At 47.1% G+C, this 26,669-nt stretch overlaps 1 protein-coding gene across 1 annotated transcript in view; it reads left to right on the plus strand.

Moving 5' to 3' along the window:
• POLR3A (RNA polymerase III subunit A) overlaps positions 1–22,830 on the plus strand; it is a gene marked incomplete at both ends in the record, with an annotated part of 50,853 nt that extends 28,023 nt beyond the window's left edge. The window contains 15 exons of the mRNA XM_084244605.1: positions 1,041–1,152; positions 3,158–3,276; positions 4,883–5,020; positions 7,864–8,034; positions 9,212–9,325; positions 12,671–12,757; positions 12,845–12,927; positions 13,475–13,645; positions 14,670–14,763; positions 14,960–15,052; positions 17,671–17,835; positions 18,899–19,063; positions 19,318–19,449; positions 20,594–20,726; positions 22,682–22,830. Coding sequence (XP_084100731.1) covers positions 1,041–1,152; positions 3,158–3,276; positions 4,883–5,020; positions 7,864–8,034; positions 9,212–9,325; positions 12,671–12,757; positions 12,845–12,927; positions 13,475–13,645; positions 14,670–14,763; positions 14,960–15,052; positions 17,671–17,835; positions 18,899–19,063; positions 19,318–19,449; positions 20,594–20,726; positions 22,682–22,830 — 1,926 coding nt within the window. The remainder of the gene's footprint in view (positions 1–1,040; positions 1,153–3,157; positions 3,277–4,882; positions 5,021–7,863; positions 8,035–9,211; positions 9,326–12,670; positions 12,758–12,844; positions 12,928–13,474; positions 13,646–14,669; positions 14,764–14,959; positions 15,053–17,670; positions 17,836–18,898; positions 19,064–19,317; positions 19,450–20,593; positions 20,727–22,681) is intronic.
• Between the last annotated feature and the right edge of the window lie 3,839 nt (positions 22,831–26,669).

Here is a 26,669-nt window from a genome sequence, read left to right on the forward strand (position 1 = left end):
CCGGGGTACAGGCCAGATGCGCGAGAGGGTGAGAGGATTCACCAGAGACAGAGTGGGGAACAGAACAGGCAGACTGACGAAGTACACTGCTGAGGGGAGCAGCGGGCATGCCAGGAGAGGTCTGCCATGCAATGTGGGACCCTCGCCGGCCGGCCAGGATTGAACCAGCGCTGCAGAGGGTGTGGACAGCTTCACAGTGTGGCACTCAGCCGCCTGCACCACCAGGGGACAGCACTTATTTTTAATGGAACCTTAACTCTTTTATTTTTTTTATGTTTTTTTATTTAAATTTTATTTTTATATTCCCCATACAATTACAACCCCCTTACTTTGACCCCAAGCCCTCCTTTCCCCGCCCCCCACCCTCCCATAGAGTGTCTCTGGTTCATAGTTGTTTGTTGATTTGGATATTTTCTTTCTTATAGTTATTCTTTTTCCTGGTCCCTTATTTAAGTTTTCTAGATTCCTGCTATGAGTGAGACCATGGAACCTTAACTCTTAACTGATTCAGTATCCCAACTTGGGACATGCAGAACAGCAATCCGGATGAGCTCATGAACTAGAATATTCCTGTTGAGTCATCTTGTCACACGCTTACTTGTGGGAAATCAAATGTGTGCTTAGTGAGAAAAAATTGACAAATTTCATACACAGTACAAGTAGTTCTCCTTTACATACTACATACTATCTTACACTTTTATTTAGGCAAATGTGTATGTGTACACAATAACACATATACAGATTTACCGTTGTACGAAGTACATAAAACCACCATGTACTGAGTACGTAAAACCACCATGTGCTTTATTGGCCATATGAAGACTTATTTAGGGTTTTGACACCTAGACTGATTTTAGAACCTTGTGGAAAGTGAGTCTTTATAAATTAGGGCGTCTTGGTCCTTTAAGACTAAAACCTTTAGCTCTTGGCTATCTGAGATCTTACATTTTTTCAAATTTCCTTAAATGTCAAATTGAACATTTGTCACCAACAGAACTAGTGAGGCAGCTCCACCACACAGCTCTCCCTTTCTCCCACAGGCTTTGATCCTCAAGGAGCTCTCTGTGATCCGCGATCATGCTGGCAGCGCCTGCCTCCGGGAGCTGGATAAGAGCAACAGCCCCCTCACCATGGCACTGTGTGGCTCCAAAGGTAAGTGCAGCCTCCCTGGCCCCTACTGTCACCTGTTCTCCCCTTGCTGGTTTTGTTCCAGAAAATGTAAGAATCATAATTTCAAGCAATCTTTCATCTATAAAGGCATATCTTTGTAAACCACATATATAGAAAAAAACTCAACTATTTGCATTTGATAAAGTGTAACTCCTTTAAAAAGGAAAGACTTAGGGCCTCCCTGGTGGCGCAGCGGTTGAGAGCTGGGTTGTGAAGCTGCCCGCAGCCTCTGCAGCGCCGGTTCGATCCCCGGCCACCGGGTGAGGGTCCCACATGGCGCGCAGACCTCTCCTGCCGCCCACTGCTCCCCTCAGCAGTGTACTTCGTCACTCTGCCTGCTCTGCTCTGCTCTCCACTCTGGTGAATTCTCTCGCCCTCCCGCGCTTCTGACTATACCCAGTGCTTATATAAATAAATAAATAAATCTTTTTTAAAAAAGGAAGGACTTGGTGGTGTGTGCCGATTTCCAAGTTTAAGGGTGCTTTGAGCAAGCTTGATCTTTTTAAAAAGCTAAGGATTTTTTAAATAATTAGTCATGTGGCAAAATGCTTTAATTTCAGTTACTCAGCAACTGGATGTATTAGGTTTCATGATACTGCACTCAGATTCAAAACCTCTATCTTCTCATGTTTCAGGGGTTTTTTGGTTTTTGGTTTTTGGGTTTTTTTGGCAAAATAAAGTCCAGGGGTCTCTCTAGTGGCGCAAGGGGTTGAGCACACACTATGAGACAATCCGCAGCCTCTGCAGCACAAGTTCGATCCCAGGCTGGCCAGGGAGAAACCCTCATGGGGGTGGGACAGACCTCTCCTGTCTCGCCCGCTGCTCCCCTCAGCTGTGTATTTCATCAGTCTGCCTGTTCTGTTCCCCACTTTGTCTCTGGTGGATCCTCTCACCCTCTGCATCTCTGACCTGTACCCCAGCTCTTGTATGTATAAATAAATAAATCTTAAATAAATTCTAATCTCTTCACCTTTGCTGCCTTTCTTTTTTTTTTTTTTTAAAGATTTATTTTTATTTATTTATGCAAGCACTGGGTACAGTCAGAAGCGCGGGAGGGTGAGAGAATTCACCAGAGCCAGAGCAGGGAGCAGAGCAGGCAGAAGGACCGAAGTACACTGCTGAGGGGAGCAGCGGGCGGCAGGAGAGGTCTGCGCGCCATGCGGGACCCTCCTCTGGTGGCCGGGGAGCAGCCGGGGATCGAACCGGCGCCGCGGAGGCCTCGGGCAGCTTCGCAACCCAGCGCTCAACCTCTGCGCCACCAGGGAGGCCCTGCCTTTCACCTCTTTATTCTCCTATTTCCTGCCCCTGTTACATACACCACAGTTTTCCTATTCCTGTATCTCTGCTTTCTACTTTTCTATCCACTTTGGAATTCCTCCCCCACCTCTTTATGTCTAAATCATTATGTCTACCAACATTCCAACCTGGCCGCTGCCCCATTCTTGAAGAATCACCTGGAAGTGTTTGCTCCAGCCCCTGCAAGCTCCTTCGCCTCCAATCACTTGTAGGTAACCCTTCCTCTACCTTCTTTTTTTAAAAAAAGATTTATTTTTATTTATTTATGCATATAAGAGCTGGGTGTAGGCATGAGGTGTGGGGGTGAGAGGATTCACCACAGACAGTGTGGGGAGCAGAATAGGCAGATCTACTGAAATACACTGCTGAGGGGAGCAGTGGGCAGGACAGAAGAGGCCTGTTATGCCATGTAGGTCAGCTCCCTGGCCAGGGATCAAACTTATGCCGCAGTGGCTGGTGATAGCTTGACAGTGCTGAGACTGTAACCCTTGTGCCATCAGGGAGGCCCACTCTACTTTTCATATGGTTACTAACAGCTCTACCCTGCATTGTTCTGTTCTGTCTTCTGTTCCTAGACTATGAACGTGTTGAGGGTAAGGGGTGTGCTATGTTGTTATCCCACAGATCTGCTTGCACTTCAGTTAATGTTATTTTGGTGAATGAATATTATATTCCTGACCCGTTTCCCCAGGTTCCTTCATTAACATATCACAGATGATTGCCTGTGTGGGACAGCAAGCCATCAGTGGCTCTCGAGTGCCTGATGGCTTTGAAAACAGGTCCTTGCCTCACTTTGAAAAACACTCAAAGGTAAGCAGTAGAGGATCAGGCAGAACTTTGAAGGGTAAGCATCAGCAGTGCAGAAACTAGTAATTGAAGCTCTGGCTGCCAACCAAGCCACGCCTTGAGTGATCTATGAGGGCGGTCCTGCTTGGGGTTTGTTCCTCTTCAGTCCAAACTAGCCGGCAGAAGGAGCCTTGTTAAACTCAGACCTGTTAAACTTGGAACAGTGCCCTCTTGTATATTTTCTCTCCAAGAAGGAGGATTTCAGGTTCCCATCCAACTTACCTGAAGTAATGAAAGTGTGTGTCTATTTTCAAAAATATATATGCATTCAGAGGGTATACTTGTTTGGGGATTTTACATAAAAATAAGGACTTTAAAACAGTGATAGTGTGAACCACACTTAACCAGGAAATTCCAGATTCTATCTGGAACGCTCAGCCTCTGTTCTTAAATGACTTCTAGTTTCCATTGGCTCTCTTGGTTTGGTACTGGTAAGAGAGAAACCAGGAGAGAGACAAATAGAGACCTGTGTTGGGGGGGTTTCAGGAGCAGACAACTATGGAATCAAAAAGTTGAAGAACTTAAGGGTAGGTTTGGTCACTCAGTACGTTCTGGATTTGGAGTCAGCTGTTACTCCCATTAATGTCCAGGTGTTCCAGCTGCTCCTCCCTCCTCCTGTTCCAACTGCTCTAGCGTGAGAACTGCTGTATTGTGAATATATAGGTATTCTTTGTACCAGATAGCCCCCGGAATAATTCAGGTGCTCTCCCTAAGGTCAGGCAGCCAGGTGCTCACTGGCGCCGGCCTGTGCTTGTCAGGTGTGACCACTTCAGAGGAGAGGCCGGGGCATTCTCACTTCTCAGACCCTGAAGTGCTAGACTCAGGATAGCTGTGCTTTCCTAGGGAAGCCTGTGAATTCACTGGCTGCCCCTTATATGCAATAGGAAAGCAAAGGGATTACCTTTGTTTATCTAGGTTGTCTCCTAAGAAACTTAGACCTATCCCTATCAGAGCCCATTTGGCCATATCCTGTGGTGGTGTTTATACACAGATTTTTTTAATAGTTTTATTTAGATTCGTTTTATGAATCATAATGTTCACCCACTGAAAATATACTGTTCATTGAGCATAGTCACAGTTTTATAGCCACACTGTAATCTAATTTTAGAACATTTTGAATGTCCCAAAATGAAATCCCATAAACATTAGCAACACTAAGTTCTGTTTTGGAGGGAGCAGGCCTGGCCCACAGGAATGATGTCTTGAGAAGAGGCATTTCCCAGGGAATGGGTGAGCTGCTGCGATCAGCGAGACGCCCTCAGTCTCCTAGACAGCCGGCCTGGTCCGGGGATCAGCCAAGCTTCAGTTTCCCTCCTCTGAGCCACTTGTCTGCCTCTGGCACCAGCTCCAGACCTGGCTCAGACCCCACCTTGTCTCTGCTAAGGATGGTTTGTGCCAAATTACCTTTGCTAAAGGGGAAAGGGCCTGTAAAGCCTATTACTTCATGAGCATGTGTTAGCCAGGTATTTATAGTCGACAGGTGGGACATTTTCTGATTTGAATGGGTTTTGGAATTACGGACCTTGAACTCTTTTTGTTTGATTTTTTTTTTCTTCCTACCTCTCTTTAGCTCCCTGCTGCCAAAGGCTTTGTAGCTAATAGCTTTTATTCTGGTTTGACACCAACCGAGTTTTTCTTCCACACAATGGCGGGCCGGGAAGGTCTCGTGGACACAGCCGTAAAGACCGCTGAAACAGGATACATGCAGGTAACTTGAAGAAATGTAGGCCATTAGCAATGGAGTGGGACAGGGCGCTGCAGATTTGTTTTTTTTAAGGATTTGTTTATATATGCACACAAGAGCTGGGGTGCAGGCAGTGAGAGAATTCACCAGAGATGGAGCGGGGAGCAGAACTGGCAGATGACCAAAATACACTGCTAAGGGGAGCAGCGGGCAAGACAGAAGAGGTCTGCTGCGCCATGTGGGCCACCTCCCTGGTCTGGGATCAAGCTCGTGCTGCAGTGGCTGCAGTAGCTGCAGATGGCTTCATAGTGCTGAGACTTAACCTCTTGAGCCACCAGGGAGGCCCCAGCACTGCAGATTTTGACTAACACATGTATGTAATTTGTACATGAGCTATAATTTATCCAGTCTTGATACTTAAAAGGAGAAATTTAGAAATGTAGGTGCCCTAGAATTTTTTTTTAAAAAAGATTTATTTATTTATGGGCCTCTCTAGTGGTGCAGGCAGTTGAGCGCTGCACTGTGAAGCTGTCTGCAGCCTCTGCAGTGTGGGTTCGATCCCGTCTGGCCAGCCAGCGAGAATTCCCACATGGCGAAGCGGACCTCTCCTGTCTCACTCGCTGCTCTCCTCAGCAGTGTATTTCTTCATTCTGCCTGTTCTGTTCCCCACTCTGTCTCTGGTGAATCCTCTCACCCTCCTGCGCATCTGGCCTGTACCCCGGTTCTTGTATAAAAATAAATATATCTTTAAAAAAAAAAGATTTATTTATTTATGCTGCATACAAGAGCTAGGGTACAGGCCAGAGGTGTGGGGAGGTAAGAGGACTTACCAGAGACAGAGTGGGAAACAGAACAGGCAGACTGAAACACACTGCTGAGGGGAGCAGCGGGTCAGACAGGAGAGGTCCACCTTGCCATGTGGGTTGCTCCCTAGCCAGCCGGAGATGGAACTCGTGCTACAGAGGCTGCGGATTGGTTCATAGTGCGGTGCTTAAGCCCTTGCACCACCAGGGAGGCCCAGGTGCCCTAGAATTAAACAACAAAAAAAGGTAGTAACTTCCAAATCATCCTGTGTACCTCCAGTGATCTAGACCTAGCCATACCACACACACCTAAGCTCTCCACTAGAGATATGGAATGGAACCTCCAGGGACAGTACCTTGAACCTCATTGAGCCTCTGTTTCCTAATACTTTCAATTGAGGATGGCCATGCATCTCTCCTGATTATTTTGAGAACTCTGCTTCTCACTATTTATGTAACTCATTATTAACATCCTTCTAATTGACTAAGAACCTATTCCAGTACCTGAAGGAGGATGTGGACACTTGGAGGGTGACTCTCTCTCCTCTCTCTGCACAGTTCTAGGATGGTCATCTTGGGACAGGGTTAAACTAGAGGGTGTCCTGTGCCTATGGCAATTCTCGGACTGCCACAAAAGTACCCCTAAATCTGAGAAGTAAAAGCACATCTTGTTTTGTACTTCCATAAGACCACAAACAAAGGATTTCTTTTTAGTTACTAATTTTTATTTTTTTAAGGTTCATTTTATTTATTTATGCATACAAGATCTGGAGTGTATATAATTTGTACATGAGCTAGGCCAGAGGTTGGGGGGAGGGAGGGATTTGGGTGGAAGGATTGACCAGAGACAGAGTGGGGAGCAGAACAGGCAGATTGACTGAAATACACTGCTGAGGGGTGCAGCGGGTGAGACAGAAAGGTCTGCTGCACCATGTGGGTAGCTCCCTGGCCAGGGATTTAACTCAGGCTTAGAGGTGATAGATGTAATAGTGCTAAGATTTAACCCCTAGGCCACCCACTAAGATTAGCCAGCTATAACACTCCCAAGTTGCTGGGCCATGAACTTGATGTGACTTTTTGTCCCCTCACTCCAGTGTGAGACAATGGCTCTTTGCAAGCTGGGAGATCAGAATTGATAAACCAGGAGTGTGAAAGAGTGGGCCAGAACCAGCAGGATTGATGAGGGTGACTATGGACTTGAGTCAGCAGACACCTGTTTTAATAACCTTTTCTGTCATTGTTAACATCTTCCTTTTAATGGCAAATTGCCCTTCGATTTTGGGGCTCATTGCTTTTGCCAAAAACCCAATAGGCTGAAACGTTTTGTCACTCTTGCCAGAATGTCTTTGAACTTTATTTTTTTGGCTTTAGCTTTTTGAAGTAGAGTATGACTTTCCCAAGCAGTGTATTAACCTAGAACAAATTAGTTCTGACATCAGGGAGTTTTGTTTTGAGGTTGCCTGGAGGAAGATTCCTTTGTCTTTAAATTTGCTGAGCCCACACCACATTGCTGGCTGGTGTGTTTTGCTGGTGGAAGGTTCTTTCTAAGCAGATTTGAGCAATGGCTGCTGCCTGCTGCTTCAAACACAATACTGTCCCTGTTCTCTCTTCTTTCCCCTCTGTCCCAAAAGAAGCCTGCACCTGATCCTCTGTAATTCATATTGAAGTCCACAGGGGTCCTGGATTAAGTTGTGTTTAGAAATGCAAAGCTATTGCATTAATTTATACCTTAGGGAGAAAGAGGGGGAAGGCAAAACAGACTAGGAAAACAGTGTTTGCAGAGTCCTTTGAGGGGAATGGGGTTTTCATTACATGTATTCTAAGACACACGACAGTGCTGGAGGCTGCAGCATATTCTACATCCCATTGCACAGCCTAGTGAGGCATTCTTGGGCTCGTTCTTTGGGCCTGGGGACTCATTTTAAGGGCTTGATAATGAAATGTTTCTGTGTGATTAACGTGCATATAACCTTGATACTTAGAGTTACAAATCTCATCCTCTGCACACATGACTAGTCTTCTCAATGCAGCTGAATTTTTGTTTCCTCTCCTCTTTTCCTTTAGAGGAGGCTTGTGAAGTCCCTTGAAGATCTTTGCTCACAGTATGATTTGACAGTCCGAAGCTCAACAGGTGATATTATCCAGTTCATTTATGGAGGAGATGGCTTAGATCCTGCAGCTATGGAGGGGAAAGATGAGCCCTTGGAGTTTAAAAGGGTTCTGGACAACATCAAAGTAAGATTCGGTCTTATGTCATGGTTAAAGGGTTCTCATGGATGTTTCTTTAGACTGGGGATAACATTTGTATTAACATGCACAGTGAATGCTGCAGTCATATCTGTCCAACCGACATTTTCTTTTTGTGTTGCTCTGCATGATTTTTTCATATACTAAAAGTTTCATAGTCTAGTAATTAGCAAATACTCAAGTAATCACATGCCAGTAGAAGATGACTTTCGTTTCTCTCTGTGTCTAGTACAATGTCACGGAGGCCAGTGTTTTAAGTTGTTATTGTTGGGCGCGTGCACATTTCATGTGCTTGTCACTGCGTATAATTTAGAACAACATTTTAGGGAAGTAGTTTCACAATACTGAACTGACTTTAAATATGGGTGCCTTTTGATCCAACAGTTCTACTTATCAGAATTTCTAACAGAACTGATCTAAACGTGCCAGGAATGTTTCCCCAGCATTGTCCACAGAGGCGGCAAACCAGCCGTGGAGCGTTGGTCGCCTACGTGGTGGACCGCCCATACATTAGAATAACATGCAGCCACTAAAACTTTGGGGAATCCCATGAGCTTAGGGGTGTGGGAGTATGTTCATTTTTGAATTTTGGGGGGTTATTTTTTTTTTTTTTAAGATTTATTTATTTATTTATTTATAGAAGCACTGGGTACAGTCAGAAGTGCGGGAGGGTGAGAGAATTCACCAGAGCCAGAGCGGAGAGTAGAACAGGCAGAGGGACCAAGGTACACTGCTGAGGGTAGCAGCGGGTGGCAGCAGAGGTCTGTGCACCATGTGGGACCCTCACCTGGCGGCCGGGGATCGAACCAGCGCTGCAGAGGCTGCGGGCAGCTTCGCAACCCAGCGCTCAATCGCCGCACCACCGGGGAGGCCCGGGGGCTTATATTTTTATCACAAATTGGGGGGTGGGTGAAAGCTGGGGCATAATGGAGTAGTCACCCACTCAGCAGCCCAAAAGTCTTTATATGAGATGGCGTATCCATTTGTCCTGTTTTCACCTCATGTTAAAGGTAGAGTGTAGACATTGTTTAGACAGAAAAAACTTCCCGGTTGCTGAAAGCTCACTCTGCAGAAGGTTATTTTGTCATTTGTGTATTCCTTCATTTACTGCTGCCCCCTTCTCGGTGGCCTCCCCCCATCACTTTGTTTCTTTTTAATACTTGAGGCAGTCTTCCCGTGTCAGAGCGAGCCTGCCCTCAGTAGGAACGAGCTCATCCTGACGACAGAGTCCATCATGAAGAAAAGCGAGTTCCTCTGCTGCCAGGACAGCTTCCTGCAGGTGAGCAAGAGCTCTGCCATGGTGCCATCGTGTCCAGGCCTGCCTGCCACCCAGGTGCTGTCTGCCACCCAGACGCTGTCTGCCAAGTGCCGGCTGGTGACCTTTATAAACCAGAGGGGGGAAGGATCTAAGTGTCTCTTTGATTAAAAATTCAAAAATGGCCTGGGCAGAATCTCACCAGCATGAAGAGTTTATGTCATGTCTGTCTTAGTTTATGTATATTTTTCACATGAGTGTTTCCCTGTTCAAGGAAAAAAACGCTTTTGTTGTAAAACTGATTTTTTTTGAAACCTATTCCTGTCAACATTCTATGACCCACTTTCTAACCCTGTGTGCCAGCTCTTCCCTTAGTCATTCTGAACACCAGTAGTTTTTAATTAGTTGTGGTGGTGTTTTAATACCGTTTATTTTGAATTACTCTTCCTCTTACCATAGTATGGATCAGAAATCCTCTGAGTCGGCCTTCCTTTTTTCCTTTCTGGGAGCTGTTACCTTGTGGGTTTTTCAGTTTGTTTTTGTTTTCATAATTTCACTGACCTGCTCAAGCAACTCCTTCCTGTTTGTAACCATGGTTAAGATCAAAAGCAAAGGATTACAGAAATCAGTGAATGCTTTCCTTTCTGTACTGATTGGGTCTTCAGAGGAGCACAAAATGAGCAGGAATTCATCCCTTCAGTGTACCAAAAATAAAAACGGTAATGTGAAACTTAAGTAAGAACGTTTTAGCTTACGGACGTTATTCACTTCTTCTTAAGTTGTGAAAGGTCACAAAAAGACTTCCAGGTTTGAATATGTTTAAAATCAAGAGTACAGCTAACTGGAGTGCCTTTGTTTTTTCCCAGGGTTTCTTCTTTTTTTTTTTTTAAACAAATTATGGTTGTGATTTGGTTTTTATACATCATTGTTACTTGTTTTTATCCTCAAAGATCTTAACTGAGACAGGTTATGAGAAATAAAATCAAGTAATGTACTGAGCATGCTATGAAAACTGAGCACAAGGAGTCAACTCTCCAGCACTCCAGCTATGTGCCAGCACCAGAGCCTACAGATTTCTGTCCTGGTCTGGCAGACATGGCTTCCCCACTCATCACTTTGAACTGGTTCCTTTCTTACCTCCTACAAGGTTTAATGGGTGTCCCCTGGCTGGCACTGTTTATGCAATGAGCACTCTTTCAGCCCTCAAGTTATTTCACACACCCTGCAGGTCTCAGGGACACAAAGATGACTGAATGTGGCCTTGCCCCCCTCAGTCACCCACTGTCTAATGAAGAGGATTGCTGAGAGGGTCCAAGATCCACCAACCAGAAGAGATTTGCTTGAGACCGTGAACTGTTCTCTGGCCGTAACCTGAGCCAGGGCTGAGCCCACAGAGGCAGTCCAGAAGGATGTTGAGCCCTGGCCCTGCCAGCGGCCAGTGCCCATGCTCATAGACATGCTGTAGAGTGAGTGTGAGAATTTAACTACCGGTTAATCGTGTGATTAACTGTCTGCCAGCTTCCATGTTGTAGTATGCATGGTTTGGCTTAGCTGGATTCCTAGTAGCTTATTTCAGTTTTCATTTCCAAAAAGTGCCCTTTTTTTCAAAAAACCTGACTTCCAGAGTATCTGCTCTGTCTTTTGTGTAAGGAAAGTCATTGCTGTCAGCAAAGCCATCGGAAGCACGTCCATGTGGGTGGCAGCTGAAAGATCACATTTCCAGTGCATAAGCCGAGGATTGGTTTTAGGTGTGTGCCCTTTCACTCCCTGTGTGCAAGGTTCCTCACAGATGAAAATGCCCTGGGTTTGCTCAGCCTTAGGCTCTTGCTCTGGTTTCCCTATGCCAACAGGTGGGGCGGCTTTAAGCCCCTGGTGATCGAATATCAACATCTGGGGTAGGGGGCCTTTCAATCACAACTACACAAGTAGGCACAGTACAGTGATCACCAATGTGAAAGAGGCTCTTTACACTGAATGATACAGAGGGAAAATGAAGTACAGTGGGTATTAATGCCTTTGGATATCCCCACTGTTAAGAAGAGCTATGCCAGGAGAGGCTGTTCCACTGCCCTTGCCAGCTCTGGTTTCTACCCCTGACTGGCAATAACTATCTGAAAATGTGGTTTCAGTCATGTAATTAATAAGTGAGCCTGGAAAGCTTCTCTTTAGAAAGAGTCTCTTGAGACTTTGCAGATTCTTGTAAATTAATAAAAGTCTTTTCTGTGTAGAACAACAGTTGATAACCCTCTGTTTATCTCCACACTTTTCAGTAAGGAAAGCTGGCCAACAAGGGTATCATGAGAAAGCGGAGTTTAGAACAAAAGACAGCCAGGGTATGATGGACACACACACATAGTCCCTTGGTCACATGGCTCCCTTGGAGACAGAATGAAATTCTCCATGGGCAAAGATGACATTACAGAAATCCCTGCCCCAAGAACAGATTAAAGAAAGCATCAACTTTCTAGAAAGTTGCCTTAACCAAGCTCCTGGCCTTATTCAGCCCCTCAATGTCCCCTGCTTTAGGGCATTGGGGCTAATGCCATGCCCCCTTTCAGGGAGGTCTCGCCAAGCCGGGCCACAGCTGACAGGGAAGGTCCATGAGTCATGAAGTGTGAACACAAGACGCTAACACTATTTAAACATGAGAACTTGAAGTTTTAGTGTTTTGCTTTCTGAAAAGATAGTAGCTAGAAGTTATCCAATATCTGTAAGAAGCTGAAGAGGTTTATTTTTGCAAGGTGGGAATGGAACTGGACTATTGTTAAGCTTTCCATGGGTGCCTTATAGGATTTTATTTTTGCAAAAGTGAGCTTCTTGTTCCTTCTGCCTTAAAACATGCATTTTAGACAAACCTTGACATGTCCAGCTATGTGGTGTACACTGAAGTCAACTTGGGCAGGACATTCATCTCCTTGAGGCCCACCAGCCTGCATTGGTGTTGAGAAACAGCACTAAGGCAGTGTTTCCTTGGAATTGAGGGCAGACTCAAAGCCTGTGTTTGAAATGTATATTGTGTCTATGAAGCTATGCTTTAACTTGTAGTGTTTAAACAGATGATAAACAACATCAGAAGAAACCCTCAAAAATTTAGAGACTGAACGTATCAGTGGTAGAGTTACACTTGTTGCGGAAGCATTGTTGTAGTACGAAGGCCTTAGAAATATCCTGTGTAAGGGTGTGGATATCATGCTGTATGCCTTAGAAAAACATTTGGTAATAGAACCAGGATCCATAGTGTGTTCTTTGTACATTTAGCTATCCCTGAAGATGATGGACTGCTTGTGTTGCTGAAGTTCATGAAGCAAATCATGCCATCCCTGCCATACTGAGAAATACATAACTGATCTTTGCTGTGTGATCTTTCAGGAAATAAAAAACTTCACCAAGGGGGTTTCTGAGAAGATTAAGAAAACCAGAGATAAATATGGCATCAATGATAACGGCACAACAGAGGTAACGGCCTTCCCAAACGTGACCCAACAGCCAGGTGTTTTTAGTAGCTGCCTGCTCCAACTCTGTTCTTGGCTTTTGTTCTTCCAGCCCCGTGTGCTGTACCAGTTGGACCGGATCACACCCACCCAAATAGAAAAGTTTCTGGAGACCTGTAGGGACAAGTACATGAGGTAGGGACGCTAATCGGCTCAGCTGCCAGGCTGTCACGTGGGTCTTTCACATCCTTCCAGTTTGCTCAGGCACAGAATCCTGCACCAGCATCTCTTGAGATTGCCAGGGTTTGAGTGGGTTCTGTCACCGCTTATCTAGGCACGCCAGTGGCTAGGTAGGCTGGATGCTCTCAGATGTGGAAATAATTTCAAAGAAATGTCTCAATGGCCTCTCCCCACGGAGAAACTAACCAGTATATTCGACAAATACCAGCTGCTCTGCCACCACCAGGACAGTTTGTTAGCAGAACACTTAGAACTTATTAGGTGAGGTTTAGGTCATTACACCCTGTCCACAAGGCACCGTGACATTATTGGACCCATGAGCATCGCGTGCCCTAGTCTGTGCCTCTCACTGATCTAGGTTTTTTACTCCACCACTGACACAGCCTGGCTTGTGGCCAACTCTGTCCCAATAGCAGCTGTATGTTTTTCATTAAAAGGAAATAATCAGAAACCTTTCCTCAGCAATCTCGCTAGTTGTTTCATTCCTAGCTCTTCTTTCCAGGGCACAGATGGAGCCAGGTTCTGCGGTGGGTGCACTCTGTGCCCAGAGCATTGGGGAGCCAGGCACCCAGATGACCCTGAAAACTTTTCACTTTGCGGGAGTGGCCTCCATGAACATCACCCTGGGTGTGCCTCGCATCAAGGAGATCATCAATGCCTCCAAGGCCATCAGGTGCTCCACCTCCCTTCCCCACTGGTCCCCACCCCACTGGCTGTTATACTTCTTGAGAAGCAGCGATTCTCCTTGGCACGTGTGTATGATCCTCTAATAGGCAGTGTGTCACAGTCTGGGTGGCATGCCTGTGCTGATTATATTTGGGTTTAGGAATGACCCATTTGAGAAAAAAATAACTTGAAACTGGATACAAAGTGAGGCAGTGGTTCTTTGTGGCCAGTCACGTGAAAGAGAGAAATCAAAAATGACTGGAAAAAGTGGAGCCACATGTCAGCATAGATTTTTCCTTTTGGATGTCATTATTCTCAGCCTAAGTGATGTGTCTCACTCTTGGGCTGTGGCCATTTTCTGTGACCATCCCAGGTATTTTCATGATAGAATTTTTAGGTGATCTGAGACTCGAAAAGCTAGAAATATATTACAGTACATCTGATGACAAAATGTTTCTCCTAGGATCTGAAGCTAACAGAATGACAAAAGATAGTAATTAGCATAAGCTGCACTTGGTTTAAGAGCAGCACTCTGCAGACTTTCAGGACAGCAGGAGCTCTGCCGGGTCAGGTCTTTCCCAGGAATGTCTTTACAGGGTGTCATCTGTGACAGCGAGGGCAAAGCTGATAGTGATTGGCGAAGCCAGAGGTGTTCTGGAGAAGAGGTGACAGGGACAGGGGGAAGGGGATAAAGGAAACGAAAATAACTCACAAGGCATCGATTTACTCAAAGAACAGAACTCAAGTAACTGCTGGTTGGGACCAGAGAAAAAGAGAGATGTAGGTTCACCTCGTAAGGAAGAATTATATGAGTCACTCATTCACTGATGAGTGGATTGCCCGTGAGCTTCAAATATATTAAATTTTAATGAGAATGTCTATGAAACCCTCCAGGGTATGTCTGACAGTAAATGCTGATTAAATTGCAGTTGCTTTCTGCATTACAATTTGATAACCAAATTTAACAAAGCAGTGGTCTTCAAACCGTCTTGTTCATTGTGTTGTGACTGTTTCGCATTGGCTTCTCGTAGTACTCCAATCATCACTGCACAGCTAGACAAGGATGACGATGCAGATTATGCTCGCCTTGTGAAGGGGAGGATCGAGAAAACCCTCTTGGGAGAGGTAAGAAAAAAATGCCCCTTGATAACAAGAAAACCAGATCAGAAGTGTTGCAATTGCAAGCAAGTGTCAAAACCCACTGCAGTGGATTTTCCAGTCTGTGCGTTCACACTATATGGCCTTCAAAAAAAATAAATAAGCAGTGCATGCTCTTAGGAAAGGGGAAAGTGATTAACATTCTGATCTTTTGACACCCCAGATTTCAGAGTACATTGAAGAAGTGTTTCTTCCTGATGATTGCTTTATTCTCGTCAAGCTCTCCCTGGAACGGATTAGACTTCTGAGACTGGAAGTGAGTCACGTAATTAAATGTGTAGAGGAAGTCATCCCCTGTTAGTCCCAAGATAGGCGCTGATAAACTAGGGCAAGAGCTAAGCAAAGCACAAGAAGCACTGGAGAGGCTTTGCTTGGTTTCTGTTCAATGTCAGCCTGTTGTCCCTTCACATTCTTTCTCTCAGACCTGACAGCTGAAATTTTTGCAGACCACAGTACTGTTCCTGTGAAATCATATTGCAATAATGGTTTCTCTGTCCATCTTCCCAGTATCTGAAAAGACCACGGGGCCCTGTATCTTGCTTGTCTGGGCTCCAGCACAGGGCCTAATTGACTCAGTAAATGTTTTTAGATGGGTGGGTAATATGGCTTCTTAAATTAGTATTTATCTCTAGGTAACAATTGAAAGATTGTCGGGTTTTTTTTTTTTTTTTTCATGGACAGCCTGAGGTGGGGGCGTGCATTTTCTGGCACCTTCTTTTTGCTCTCAGGTGGTTAAAAATCTATTCTAGCCCCAGAGCATTCTGTCAGTTCATTCTCTCAAGTGCCAGGCTCACATGTTGTCCATATGACGGTTGATTCCAAAATTGAGCAACCAGTTCTCTCAGTTGGGAATTTCTTTTTTTTTTTTTTAATCTTTTTTTTTTTTTTTTTTTTTTATAGAGGCATGCTTTTATTTATTTGTTTGCTGGTTTGTTTGTTTGTTTTTGTTTATACATGCACTGGGTACAGTCAGAAGCTCGGGAGGGTGAGAGAATTCACCAGAGCCAGAGCGGGGAGCAGAGCAGGCAGAAGGACCGAAGTACACTGCTGAGGGAAGCAGCGGGCGGCAGGAGAGGTCTGCACGCCATGCGGGACCCTCCTCCGGTGGCCAGGGAGCAGCCGGGGATCGAACCGGCGCCGCAGAGGCCGCGCGCAGCCCCGCAACCCAGCGCTCAACCGCTGCGCCACCGGGGAGGCCCTCAGTTGGGAATTTCTATACCTTGCCCTGCAGCTCTTTCACTAGGGCTGAGCTGCAGTGGGGAAGACAGCGTGCCAGCAGTTTGGTGGAGGGAGGTTTCACTGACTCTTGTCAGTTATTCTAATCTCCAACCTCACACCCACCCCAAACTACCTCACAACCTGTGCATTTTGCCACGAACTCAGCCTGCATGTTCAGTGGGGACACAAACCAGTTCTTAGGAGGGGGCAGCCTAGGGATAAAATCTACTCTTTATTAATAAAGCACAGATACACGTACAATACATAAACAAATAGACAGTATATCTTTGGCATTAAAATTTCATGGTGGGGGGTTAAGTCTCAGCACTATCATGTATCACCGCTATGGCCTGAGTTCAGTCCCCAGCCAGGAGCTAACCTGCATATGGTGCAGCAGACCTCTCCTGTCTTTTCTGCTGTTCCCCTCAGCAGTGTTTTTCAGTAAATCTGCTTGTTCTGCTCCCTACTCTGTCTCTGGTGAATCTTTTTTTTTTTTTTTTTTTTTTTTTGGTTCCTCATTTCCACCTAAGATTCACCAGGTGGGCTTTTATTTATTTATTTATTAAGGATTTATTTATTTAGGGCCTCTCCGGTGGCGCAGCGGTTGAGTGCTGGGTTGTGAAGCTGCCCGCAGCCTCTGCGGCGCCGGTTCCATCCCCGGCTGCTCCCCGGCCACTGGAGGAGGGTCCCACATGGCGCGCAGACCTCTCCTGCCGCCCACTGCTCCCCTCAGCAGTGTACTTTGGTCCTTCTGCCTATTCTGCTCCCTGCTCTGGCTCTGGTGAATTCTCTCACCCTCCCGCGCTTCTGACTGTACCCCAGTGCTTGTATAAATAAATAAATTAAATTAATTAATAAATATAAAAAAGAAATAATTTAAAAAAAAAAAAAGATTTATTTATATGAGCACTGGGTATAGTCAGAAGCATGGGAGGGTGAGAGAATTCACCAGAGCCAGAAGGGAGAGCAGAGCAGGCACACTGATGAAATACACTGCTAAGGGGAGCAGCGGGCGGCAGGGGAGGTCTGCGCGCAGTGTGGGACCCTCGCCAGCGGCCAGGGATCGAACCGGCACTGCAGAGGCTGTGGGCAGCTTCACAACCCAGTGCTCAACCACTGCGCCACCGGGGAGGCCCTCTGGTAAATCTTCTTACCCCCCCCCCCCACACCTCACACCTCTGGCCTACACCCCAGTTCTTCTACATTAAAAAAAAAAAGATTCTGGGCCTCCCCGGTGGCTCAGCGGGTTGAGCGTAGTGCTATGAAGCTGTCCACAGCCTCTGCAGCGCCAGTTCGATCCCGGCCAGCCAGCTAGGGTCCCACATGGCACAGCAGACCTCTCCTGTCACACCCGCTGCTCCCCTCAGCAGTGTATTTCCTCAGTCTGCCTGTTCTGTTCCCCACTCTGTCTGTGGTGAATCCTCTCACCCTCCCACCTATCTGGCCTGTATCCCAGTTCTTGTGTAAAATAAATAAATCTTTAATAAATAAATAAAGTAAATCTAAAAAAAAAAAATTCATGGTGGGTGGAGAGATTAGGGAAATAAAGACTAAGCAGGCTTCTTAGAGGAGCACTGATTGAAAAAAAGGCCAAGATACACTAGAAGCAAAGCCTCCACGCCTGTGAGTAATGTCCTGGAGCACGGCCCCTTGCAGGTGAATGCTGAAACAGTGCGGTACTCCATCTGCATGTCCAAGCTCCGAGTAAAGCCGGGTGATGTGGCTGTTCACGGCGAAGCTGTGGTGTGTGTCACTCCCAGAGAGAACAGCAAGAGCTCCATGTACTATGTGCTGCAGTTCCTGAAGGAGGACCTCCCCAAGGTAAGACCCAAGTTGCTTCGGGGCCCTGCCCAGCCCAGAGCCAAGAGACTTAAGAAGGTAGCCGTTCAGTCCTCGGGGAGTTCGAAGGTCTTCATCACCGCTGAGGCTGAAAGGGACACCCAATTTCTTTATTTCTTCTTCACCACATCTGTAATGAGTCAGTCCAAATTTTTCCTTTTTAACACAGCCATGCCAGTTCTGCCTGTGAGATTCTTCTCTGTCCTCTCGTAAAACCTGTGATAGAATGGGGCACAGAAGCACCTCAACCCAAGAACCACTGTTTCTCGTAGCAGTGATTTAAACAGAGGTGCGGACAGCAATTGGATACCGTCGCCTTTGGGGAGCTATGGCCGTGCCCCTGAAAGTGAATTTGGAGATTCTACACCCCTGGGGATCGCTGCCAGAAACTGTAGCCACTCATCCCGAAGATGGGCCCCTCTGCAACAGGCACTTCATGGGAGATTGAGGGAATGCCCAGACCCTGACTACACACTAACCCTGCCCTTTCTGCTCCCTGAAGAGAAAAAAGAAAGAGAGAATGGGGCACAATCCCCTGAACTTCTGCCTTTCTCCCTAATCCACAAATACCACACAGGCACTTTCAGGTTTGGTATGTTACTGGTAATCAACGCTAAGAAATGGGGATGATCGGGTCTCTCTGGTGGTGCAAGAGGTTAAGCACCATGCTACAAAGCAATCCACAGCCTCTGCAGGATGAGTTCGATCCCCTGCCAGCCAGGGAGCAACCCACATGGTGGGGCGGACCTCTCCTGCCTCTCCCGCTGCTCCCCTCAGCAGTGTATTTCAGTCAGTCTGCCTGTTCTGCTCCCCACTATGTCTTTGGTGAATCCTCTCACCCCCCTCTCCCCCGCATCTCTGGTCTATACCCCAGCTCTTGTATGCATAAATAAATAAATCTTCAAAAAAGAAAGAAAGAAATGGGGATGATCAAGGTAACAAACCCGAGTGTTCCAAGTTCTCACAGTGGTTTCTGCGGCTATTGGGTTGTCCGGGGGCTGCGGGCTCTGTAGGGTCTCGAGTCTTCTGTGTCTCTTGAGTCCAGGTGGTGGTGCAAGGCATCCCAGAGGTGTCCAGAGCTGTCATCCACATTGATGAGCAAAGTGGGAAGGAGAAGTACAAGCTTCTGGTGGAAGGTGATAACCTGCGGGCTGTCATGGCCACCCACGGTGTGAAGGGGACCCGAACCACCTCTAATAACACCTATGAGGTACGGCTCATACCCACAGTCTCCTTCCAGGGGCCCCATCCCCCTCGGTGCTGCTTGTAAGCCACTCCTGGTTCCCGGCTCACTCCTGGGATCCTGCTGTTTGCTCTGGGCATCACACTAAATACTGTTCAGTAGTCCATTTCTGGAAAAGGGCATGGGACTTGCTACGAACCTGTAGGGCAAAGGAGGATCCATAGAGGAGTTGCAAAAGCATCCTGGAGGTGGCTGCGTCCTCTCATTCTGGCTCTCTGTAGGTGGAGAAAACGCTGGGCATCGAAGCTGCCCGTACAACTATCATCAACGAAATCCAGTACACGATGGTCAACCACGGCATGAGTATTGACAGGAGGCATGTGATGCTGCTTTCGGACCTGATGACTTACAAGGTTCGTGAGAGGGTCCTGTTCTGCTGAGCATCCCAAATTTCCTGACATAAAGCTGTCAAACTTCTGAGACATGTTGAGCAAACACATAACTGGTGACCACAGTGAGAAAAGAATTTATCACCATCTCCCAAAAACCAAAGCATGGTGGTCAGACTGGGTATTCTCGTAAAACTCCAGCAGGAAAATTACAACCTGTGGGGCAAGGTAGAGAATAGTTTTGTTCTTCTTACAAATTGGATCCTAAAGCAAAACCAAAGCCAAAATTTCCATGGCAAACTGAGGTGTTTGTTTATTTCCTGTTAAATCTATTCATCACACTTCTGTAGCTACTCCTAGGTAAAGGTTAAATTAATAAGATATGAAGCAGGAGCTTATGGAGGCAGGCAGACTGAGGTTCATTGGCTGGTTTTGGTGGATCTTTGTTTTGTTGTTCTTTTCCCCAAAAATGTATTCCTCAAGCAGTTTCAATAGGGAAGCTGATTTTCATGAAGTCTCTTCACACAAGTCTGTACTGCTTCACACAAGTCTGTACAAGACTGTACTGCTGTATGGAAGGTTCAGAAACTAGATGGGAGAAAAGACCCGCTTCCTGCCACCCTGTAGTAAAAGTTGTCATTTTGAAGCTTTTCCTTCCGCTCTTTCTCTATATGCATATATTGATGTGTTTGTAATAAATAGCATCTGTGCCGTTTTTATCCTTTTTATTTAGCCTTACAAGTATCTTCCATGTTGTGCCAGTTATTTTTAGAAGTATACTTTTTTGAAGATGACACAATGATCCTTTGAATGACAGCACCTAAATTTACTTAGCTCTTGCCCTCCTTAGACTCATTTGAGATTTTGAGCCATGATAAACAGCTATAGAAGTCCTCTCTTTTTTTAAAGTCAGGGTCTCAAGCCTAGATCTCCAGTCCCCCTCCTCTGTTCAAGGGCACCTGCTAGCCAGTGCACTCCTCCGGTTGTCGGTGGCCTCAGTGGGACACAGAAGGGACAGGAGGCTGTCAGAAGCCTGCGTGAAGCAGAGGGTGTGACTTGCACAACTACTGGCTGGGTTTTCTTATTCTGTGGCGGGGAGATGGTGGGTGTGGTCTTTGAATATTCCTTAGTGTCATGAGTAACAATCTGATGCTCTACCCTGATGCAGGGCGAAGTCCTGGGCATTACTAGGTTTGGCCTGGCCAAGATGAAGGAGAGTGTGCTGATGCTGGCGTCCTTTGAGAAGACAGCTGACCACCTCTTTGATGCTGCCTACTTTGGGCAGAAGGACTCTGTGTGTGGTAGGTCTTACGTTTCCAGGAGCATCACAGCTTGGACAGTGACTAGACCTTGGGAGGCAAACAGACAGCATAAGCGGAGCTTTTATTTTTTAGGATTAAGTCACAGATGATGGATCTAGAATTGATCTTTTACCTCAAAGCTTGACTTGGGCATCCTGTATTGCCCGATATCTGTTAAAAGACTCTTGTCAGTACAGTTTTTCCCCAAGAAGAAAAGATCAGCCCTGAGGTGTAGACATTTTCCTAGCCCTTGGGGTTGTAGCCAGCTGCACTGATCCTCCATCCCCTGCGTGTGGGGTCAGGCTGACAGGAGGTGGCAACCCCGAAGGGTCCTGCTGTCCTGACTCCCTGGAAAAGTCAGCCTTTGCATCTGCATAGCGCCCCCTCATCCCGTCCTGGCACCTTAGGTGGGGTATTCTGAGACATCAGAATATCTGTGAGGCGAGAGTATTAAACCCTCTAGCCAGTAAGAAAGCCAAGGGAACTAACTCCCTGGGATTCTGGTTGCAGGGTCTTGCCCTGTGCTGGCCTTATCCCACCACCACACAGCACATCTCTGACAGGTCCTACCAAGATCGAGAGGAGGGGGCCTGTCACCACAGCTGTGCCTGCACCCCCCTGGCCCTTCCCTGAGCCCTATGCCAGTGCCTGCTTTACTGTCACCTATCTCATGCCAAGACAAGCCCCTGTGACCTGAGGCTTGAGACAGGTCAAGAGACGGGGCCTTGGAAGCACAGTGGCCTGCCCAAGGCACCCTTGTCAGGCCAAGCAGGGATTCCAAACCTGGTCACTGATCCAGCACCAAAGTTCTGCTTCCCGTGGTCACAGCCCACCTTACCCCCATCTCCTTCCTGAATTTGCCAAATAGATAGGGCCCTAGAGAGAGTGCACACCTAGTTTTTGCTCCTCTGATGAATTCTTCATCCTTTCAGAAGGGGGGTAGGTTGCAGGTGGATGGAAAGAGAAATTAGATAATTCTTTAAGATAATGAAGATGGAAAAGAAACAGGAGCAATGATTGGGGCAGGAGAAGGCCAGGGCAGGAATGAGAGCGAATCTTGATGATGGCACAAAGACCCAGTGCCCCAACCCTGCATGCTAGGCCCTGGACCTCAAGCAGCTGCCTCCATTGCTGCCTGATCCCTTTGGGGGCCTGGCATAGCTACTCCACCCTCTGCTAATCCTTGACATATCATAAGTCAGTGTCAGTCCTCGCTGTGCATTGGTAGTTTGTTTTTTTTTGCCTCTCTGGTTCCCCTTTAGCACAAAGCCCAGAACGTAGCAGGAATGCATTCACTTGTAAAACCAAAAGCCTGATGTAAAGCTCACATTAGCCTGCTGGGAAACTGAAAGGGAACGTGAAGAAAGCATCTGCACACCATCTGCTGTCGCTTCACAGGGAGACCTGCCTTCTGAGTGTTTCCAGTCGGGCTGTGGCTGCCAAAGGCTCAGATGCCATGAAGCCTGGCCCTGGCCCTGGCCCAGGCCCAGCCCCTGAACATAGCAAACAACTTTCCACAACTTTCTCGGGGGGATTGACATCTGCCCACTATCCTGTTGTTTGCTTTGCTTTTAGGCCCTAAGTTAAGGAAAGGCCCGGGTGGCAAACTCGGAGTTTCCTATACATCAGTATCTTTGCTGTCTAAGTTTGGACACTTATCCTTGCTGTATGAAAGGTAGGGTTTGGCCTGTCTCCAGCCAGCAGTGGGACTGTGAGCAGGCAATGTCCTTTCCCCCAGCTGCAGAAATTCCCCCTACTCATCCAGAACAGGGCCCAGCCTGTGCTTCACAGCCCTCTCCATGTAGAGGTCCAGGAAGTACCTTGCCAAGTTCAGCCAGCTGGTGTGTAGTGGATCTGGGGCTCAAATCCTAGTTTTCTGACTCCTAAGTCAGTAATCTTTTGAAAACCCACCTGTGTGCTGAGAAGCTCTCTAATCTCCTTTCTGTTGATTTCAGGGGTGTCTGAATGCATCATCATGGGAATCCCCATGAACATTGGGACTGGGCTTTTCAAGCTGCTCCACAAGGCCAACAGGGATCCAAGTCCTCCCAAGAGGCCCCTGATCTTCGACTCAAACGAATTCCACATCCCCCTCGTCACATAGTCTAGGAAAGTGGGGAACCACTCCTGGCCTCGGCTTCTTGTCCTGTCTGGAAAGGGGCTCGAGACCAGCAGCTGACCCAGAGAGGTTTTGCTCCCTAGGCCCAGGTCCTGACTCCCCTGTGGTGCCAGTAGTCAGAAAGGGCCCTGGCTTCCCCAGTGCCACCCACCTGGCGACACTCACCACACCGCAGTACTTGGTTGGAAGAATGAAAGGTTCATCTGTTCGTTTGAAGCCTAATCTACAGCCAGCTCAACACCTCCTGCCCACCTCACCTCCTTCAGCGTACATGGAGCCCCAGCCAGGCAGCCTAGCTCCTTCTCACCTCACCTGTTTGTCCATCAGCTGCCCAGCATGTTACACCCAAGCAGGAGCTGGATCTGGGCCCCAGGACCAGGGCACAGTGCTGCTTTATCCATTCCTGGGTTGTGCTGGGATCTCATTGTGACATACTCATGTAAATATTGTTACTATTATTTATTTGTTCAGTTTGAAGAATTTGGGGTTTTGTTGTTATTTTGATTTTATGTTGTAAGCCAAAGGAAACCTCTGTTAAGTGTCACTGGAAAAAAAACTGGTTAAGGAAAAGGAACCATCTATGATTTGTAACTGAACTGCGACTGTCAGGAGTCCCAGGCCGCTCCAAAATGTCTTTTACAAACACCCCTGGCCACTCTGTTATTTTACCCAACCCCCACGAGCAGAGACCCTGCCCTGTGACAGGGTCTGACCCCTTCTTCATGGCCTGTAGAAGCCTTGCAGAGTTTGGGGCCTGCTAAGGTGGGGACTGTTGGTGCACACGTAGATGATGTGTGAGGGGGGTCTGGGGCCCCCACATGCTGGGGTGTAGACCATACCCCTGCTGAGGCGTCTGTGTGCCCTGCCTCCCACCACTGAAAAGTACAGAAGGCAATGCAAAACTCGAGACCCAGACAGTGTCCCAGGGCTGTGGCGGGTGAGGGGCCCTCCCAGGTACAGGCAGGCATAAGCTATAAGGGAGGAAAGGAGCACCCTGACACAGGAGGGCCCTACCAGGGACTGGGGGTGTCCGTAGCAGTAATCTCCACTCAGAGCCAATCACCTACGACAACAGAAAGCACATGTCGGGCAGGAGGGTCGCCCTGGAGAACCCACATTTATCAGTTGTCCCGGGCTTCTGCAAAGAGCAGCATCATCGCTGGTGGGTGTTTCAAGGACTGGGAGGGAGTTTCATGCAACATGGGAAGGGAGTATGAGTAGCATGTCTTCCAGAGAACAGAGGGGTTTGCTCCTGGGGACAGTGTGTTCTTTGTGCTGAGCTTGCTCCTTACCATTGGCCTGGCGCCAGGAAGAAGAAATGGCAATACTGCAACTCTGCTCCCTCTGGACAAGGTTCCGTGGTGCCTGCCCAGAGCCACGTCCCGTTGTTTTGACTTTTCCTCCCCAGTGGGGCCTTGGAAAGTCACGGCTGCTCATTTGGAGTGAGACAAGAGTGTGAAGTGGGCCTTTAACCCTCCTTTTTGGCTCCATGCACTGAAGGGGGTGCACTTCCGAGGTGCACAGCTGATTTATCTCATTGTGTCAAGTCACTGGAAGAAGCACCCCAAACTGAAGAGATGTGTTTTATTGAGTGAGACAGTTTGGATGATTAATAAAAGAAATGGATGTGATTAAATAAATTAATTAAATTGGGAGACCCAAGAATTCAAGCAGCATTTTACAGAAATATGTTGGCATCCATTGGCTATTCCTAGTTGATTTTCCCAGTTCTGTGTTTATAATGGGGAGGTCCCTAGCATAACCATTCGCTCTTGGATCTGTGTTACAGTGAGTGTTCTCCCACATACTGATGTGATTCTGAATTAAATCTTGACCTGAGTTATTTTGAGCCAATTCTATTAAAATTTGTAGTTTGATCCTGTGGTCTCCCTACACTTAATGAAATTGACCTCTGAACTTATCTTAGGTTGTCAGTGATGTGAAATATGCCATTTTTCTCATGTTCAGCACACCACACCCTGTATTTTAGGACTGAGCTATCCTGATTGAAGACAAGCGTTTAAATCCATTAGTACACACTTCAGACCTCGCCGTGGGTTCTCTCACAGCCTGTGAAGAGCCACAGAGAGACACAGTTGCCTTCCTGAAGATGTGCCTGCAAAGTAGGCCTCAGGCCCGATCAGATCCAGGGCCTCTGGAATAACCAAGAGTGCCGGGGGAGGGTGGAATTGGAGATGGGGAGGGAACACCAGCCTGTGTGATCACCCTTGAGACGGGGGGAGTAGCGATCCTGGTAACTGGCTGCTGTGAGGAATAAAGATGTCACCGCCTGGAGTCTGAACCTGCTGGAGCAAGTTGGCCCTGACACTGGGTCGGACCTGCATGAGGGCGCAGGGTCTGTGTTGTGGCACTCTAGGCAGCAAGAGGCAAGTACATGAAGTTCCTTTCCCAGTGAGTGAGAAGCAGTATGCCTGGAGGGCACTGGCCCTGGCGCTGTCATCCCTGCCTGATAATTCCTACTGTCAGTTCTAGGGTGAGTGTTAAAATTCCCACTAATGTGATTATCTGCTGTGCCCTGGCGCTGGGCTCTGTAGTCAGCACACCTCGAACACCAAATAGCAATGTATGCTCGTGAGTGAGCTCAAAAGCAGTGAGGATTTTCCTCTTGGCCTGTTTGGAAGAAATAAGGAAAACATTTAGATTTTGTCTCATTCATAAGCAGATACATATTTCTGACTAGTGATCTGTCTGGTCCTTTGCCCTGTTTACATCTTTTGTGCAAAGGGATTAAAACAGCTATTGACTCTGTTACAGCCTCCTGCTTTGTTCACCGTTTTTGGAGTGGGAGACATTCTAGTGTCTCACTGTCTGCGTCAGAGTTAAATTATGGTGCCATGTTTCTATTTCAGAGTTTATCCACGTGTATTCACTTTGATTCATGTCTGATTGAATTTGACACTGTATAATGGTGATTTCTCTTGAATTTTTACAGTCTCGGCAGAACTTGTTATTTTTTTTCTTTTTTTTAAGATTTATTTATTTATGCATACAAGAACTGGGGTACAGGCCAGAGGTGCAGGGGGCTAAGAGAATTCACCAGAGACAGAGTGGGGAGCAGAACAGGCAGATCTACTAAAATACACTGCAGATCTACTAAAATACAGAGCAGTGGGCAAGACAGGAGAGGTCTGCTGCGCCATACCAATAGCTCCCTAGCCAGCTGGGACCAAACTCGTGCTGCAGAAGCTGTGGAAAGCTTCATTGTGCTGTGCTTAACCACTTGCATCACCAGGGAGGCCCCAGAAATCATTCTTAACCTGGCCCAAACCCAAGGCCTAGTTGAAGGTGGATAATGCACACTTGGAAAAGGCAGAGGACACTTAGCTTAAAAATACTCAAGTCTCACCACCTGCTCAGGAGGTGTCTTGGCACAGAGTACACACTGCCATGTTTGCCTCAGGGCTGTGCTTCCAAACTTCATTTCCAGTAAGAAGTATTGCCTCCTGGGGAAGCCACGGGCTAGGAGAATCCTGCCACATACCCCTCAGTCAGTTCCACCACCAAACAAAAGGCCTGCCCAGTTGATTGGGGAGTGTATCGCCAGCCCCTGAGGTTGACGTTACAAATGAACCACATTTCCCCAGATAGTGACACCAGTTCCCAGGTGCACAGAGAGCCGCATATGCAGTCAGAACTCCCAACAGGTGTCAGTTTGCAGACTTGGCAGTAAATCCATTGGTCCAGGAGAAATGGTCCTGAATACGCTAGTCAAGACAAGTTCTCGCCACCACCTGCCCGTCAGCAGCCTCATCATAAGCTTAGGCATGCTGCCTCCCTTCTTTTGGCCTCAAGTTTCCCAGTCT

The sequence above is a fragment of the Talpa europaea genome (genome assembly GCF_964194135.1).
Source record: "Talpa europaea genome assembly, chromosome: 10".
NCBI lineage: Eukaryota > Metazoa > Chordata > Mammalia > Eulipotyphla > Talpidae > Talpa > Talpa europaea.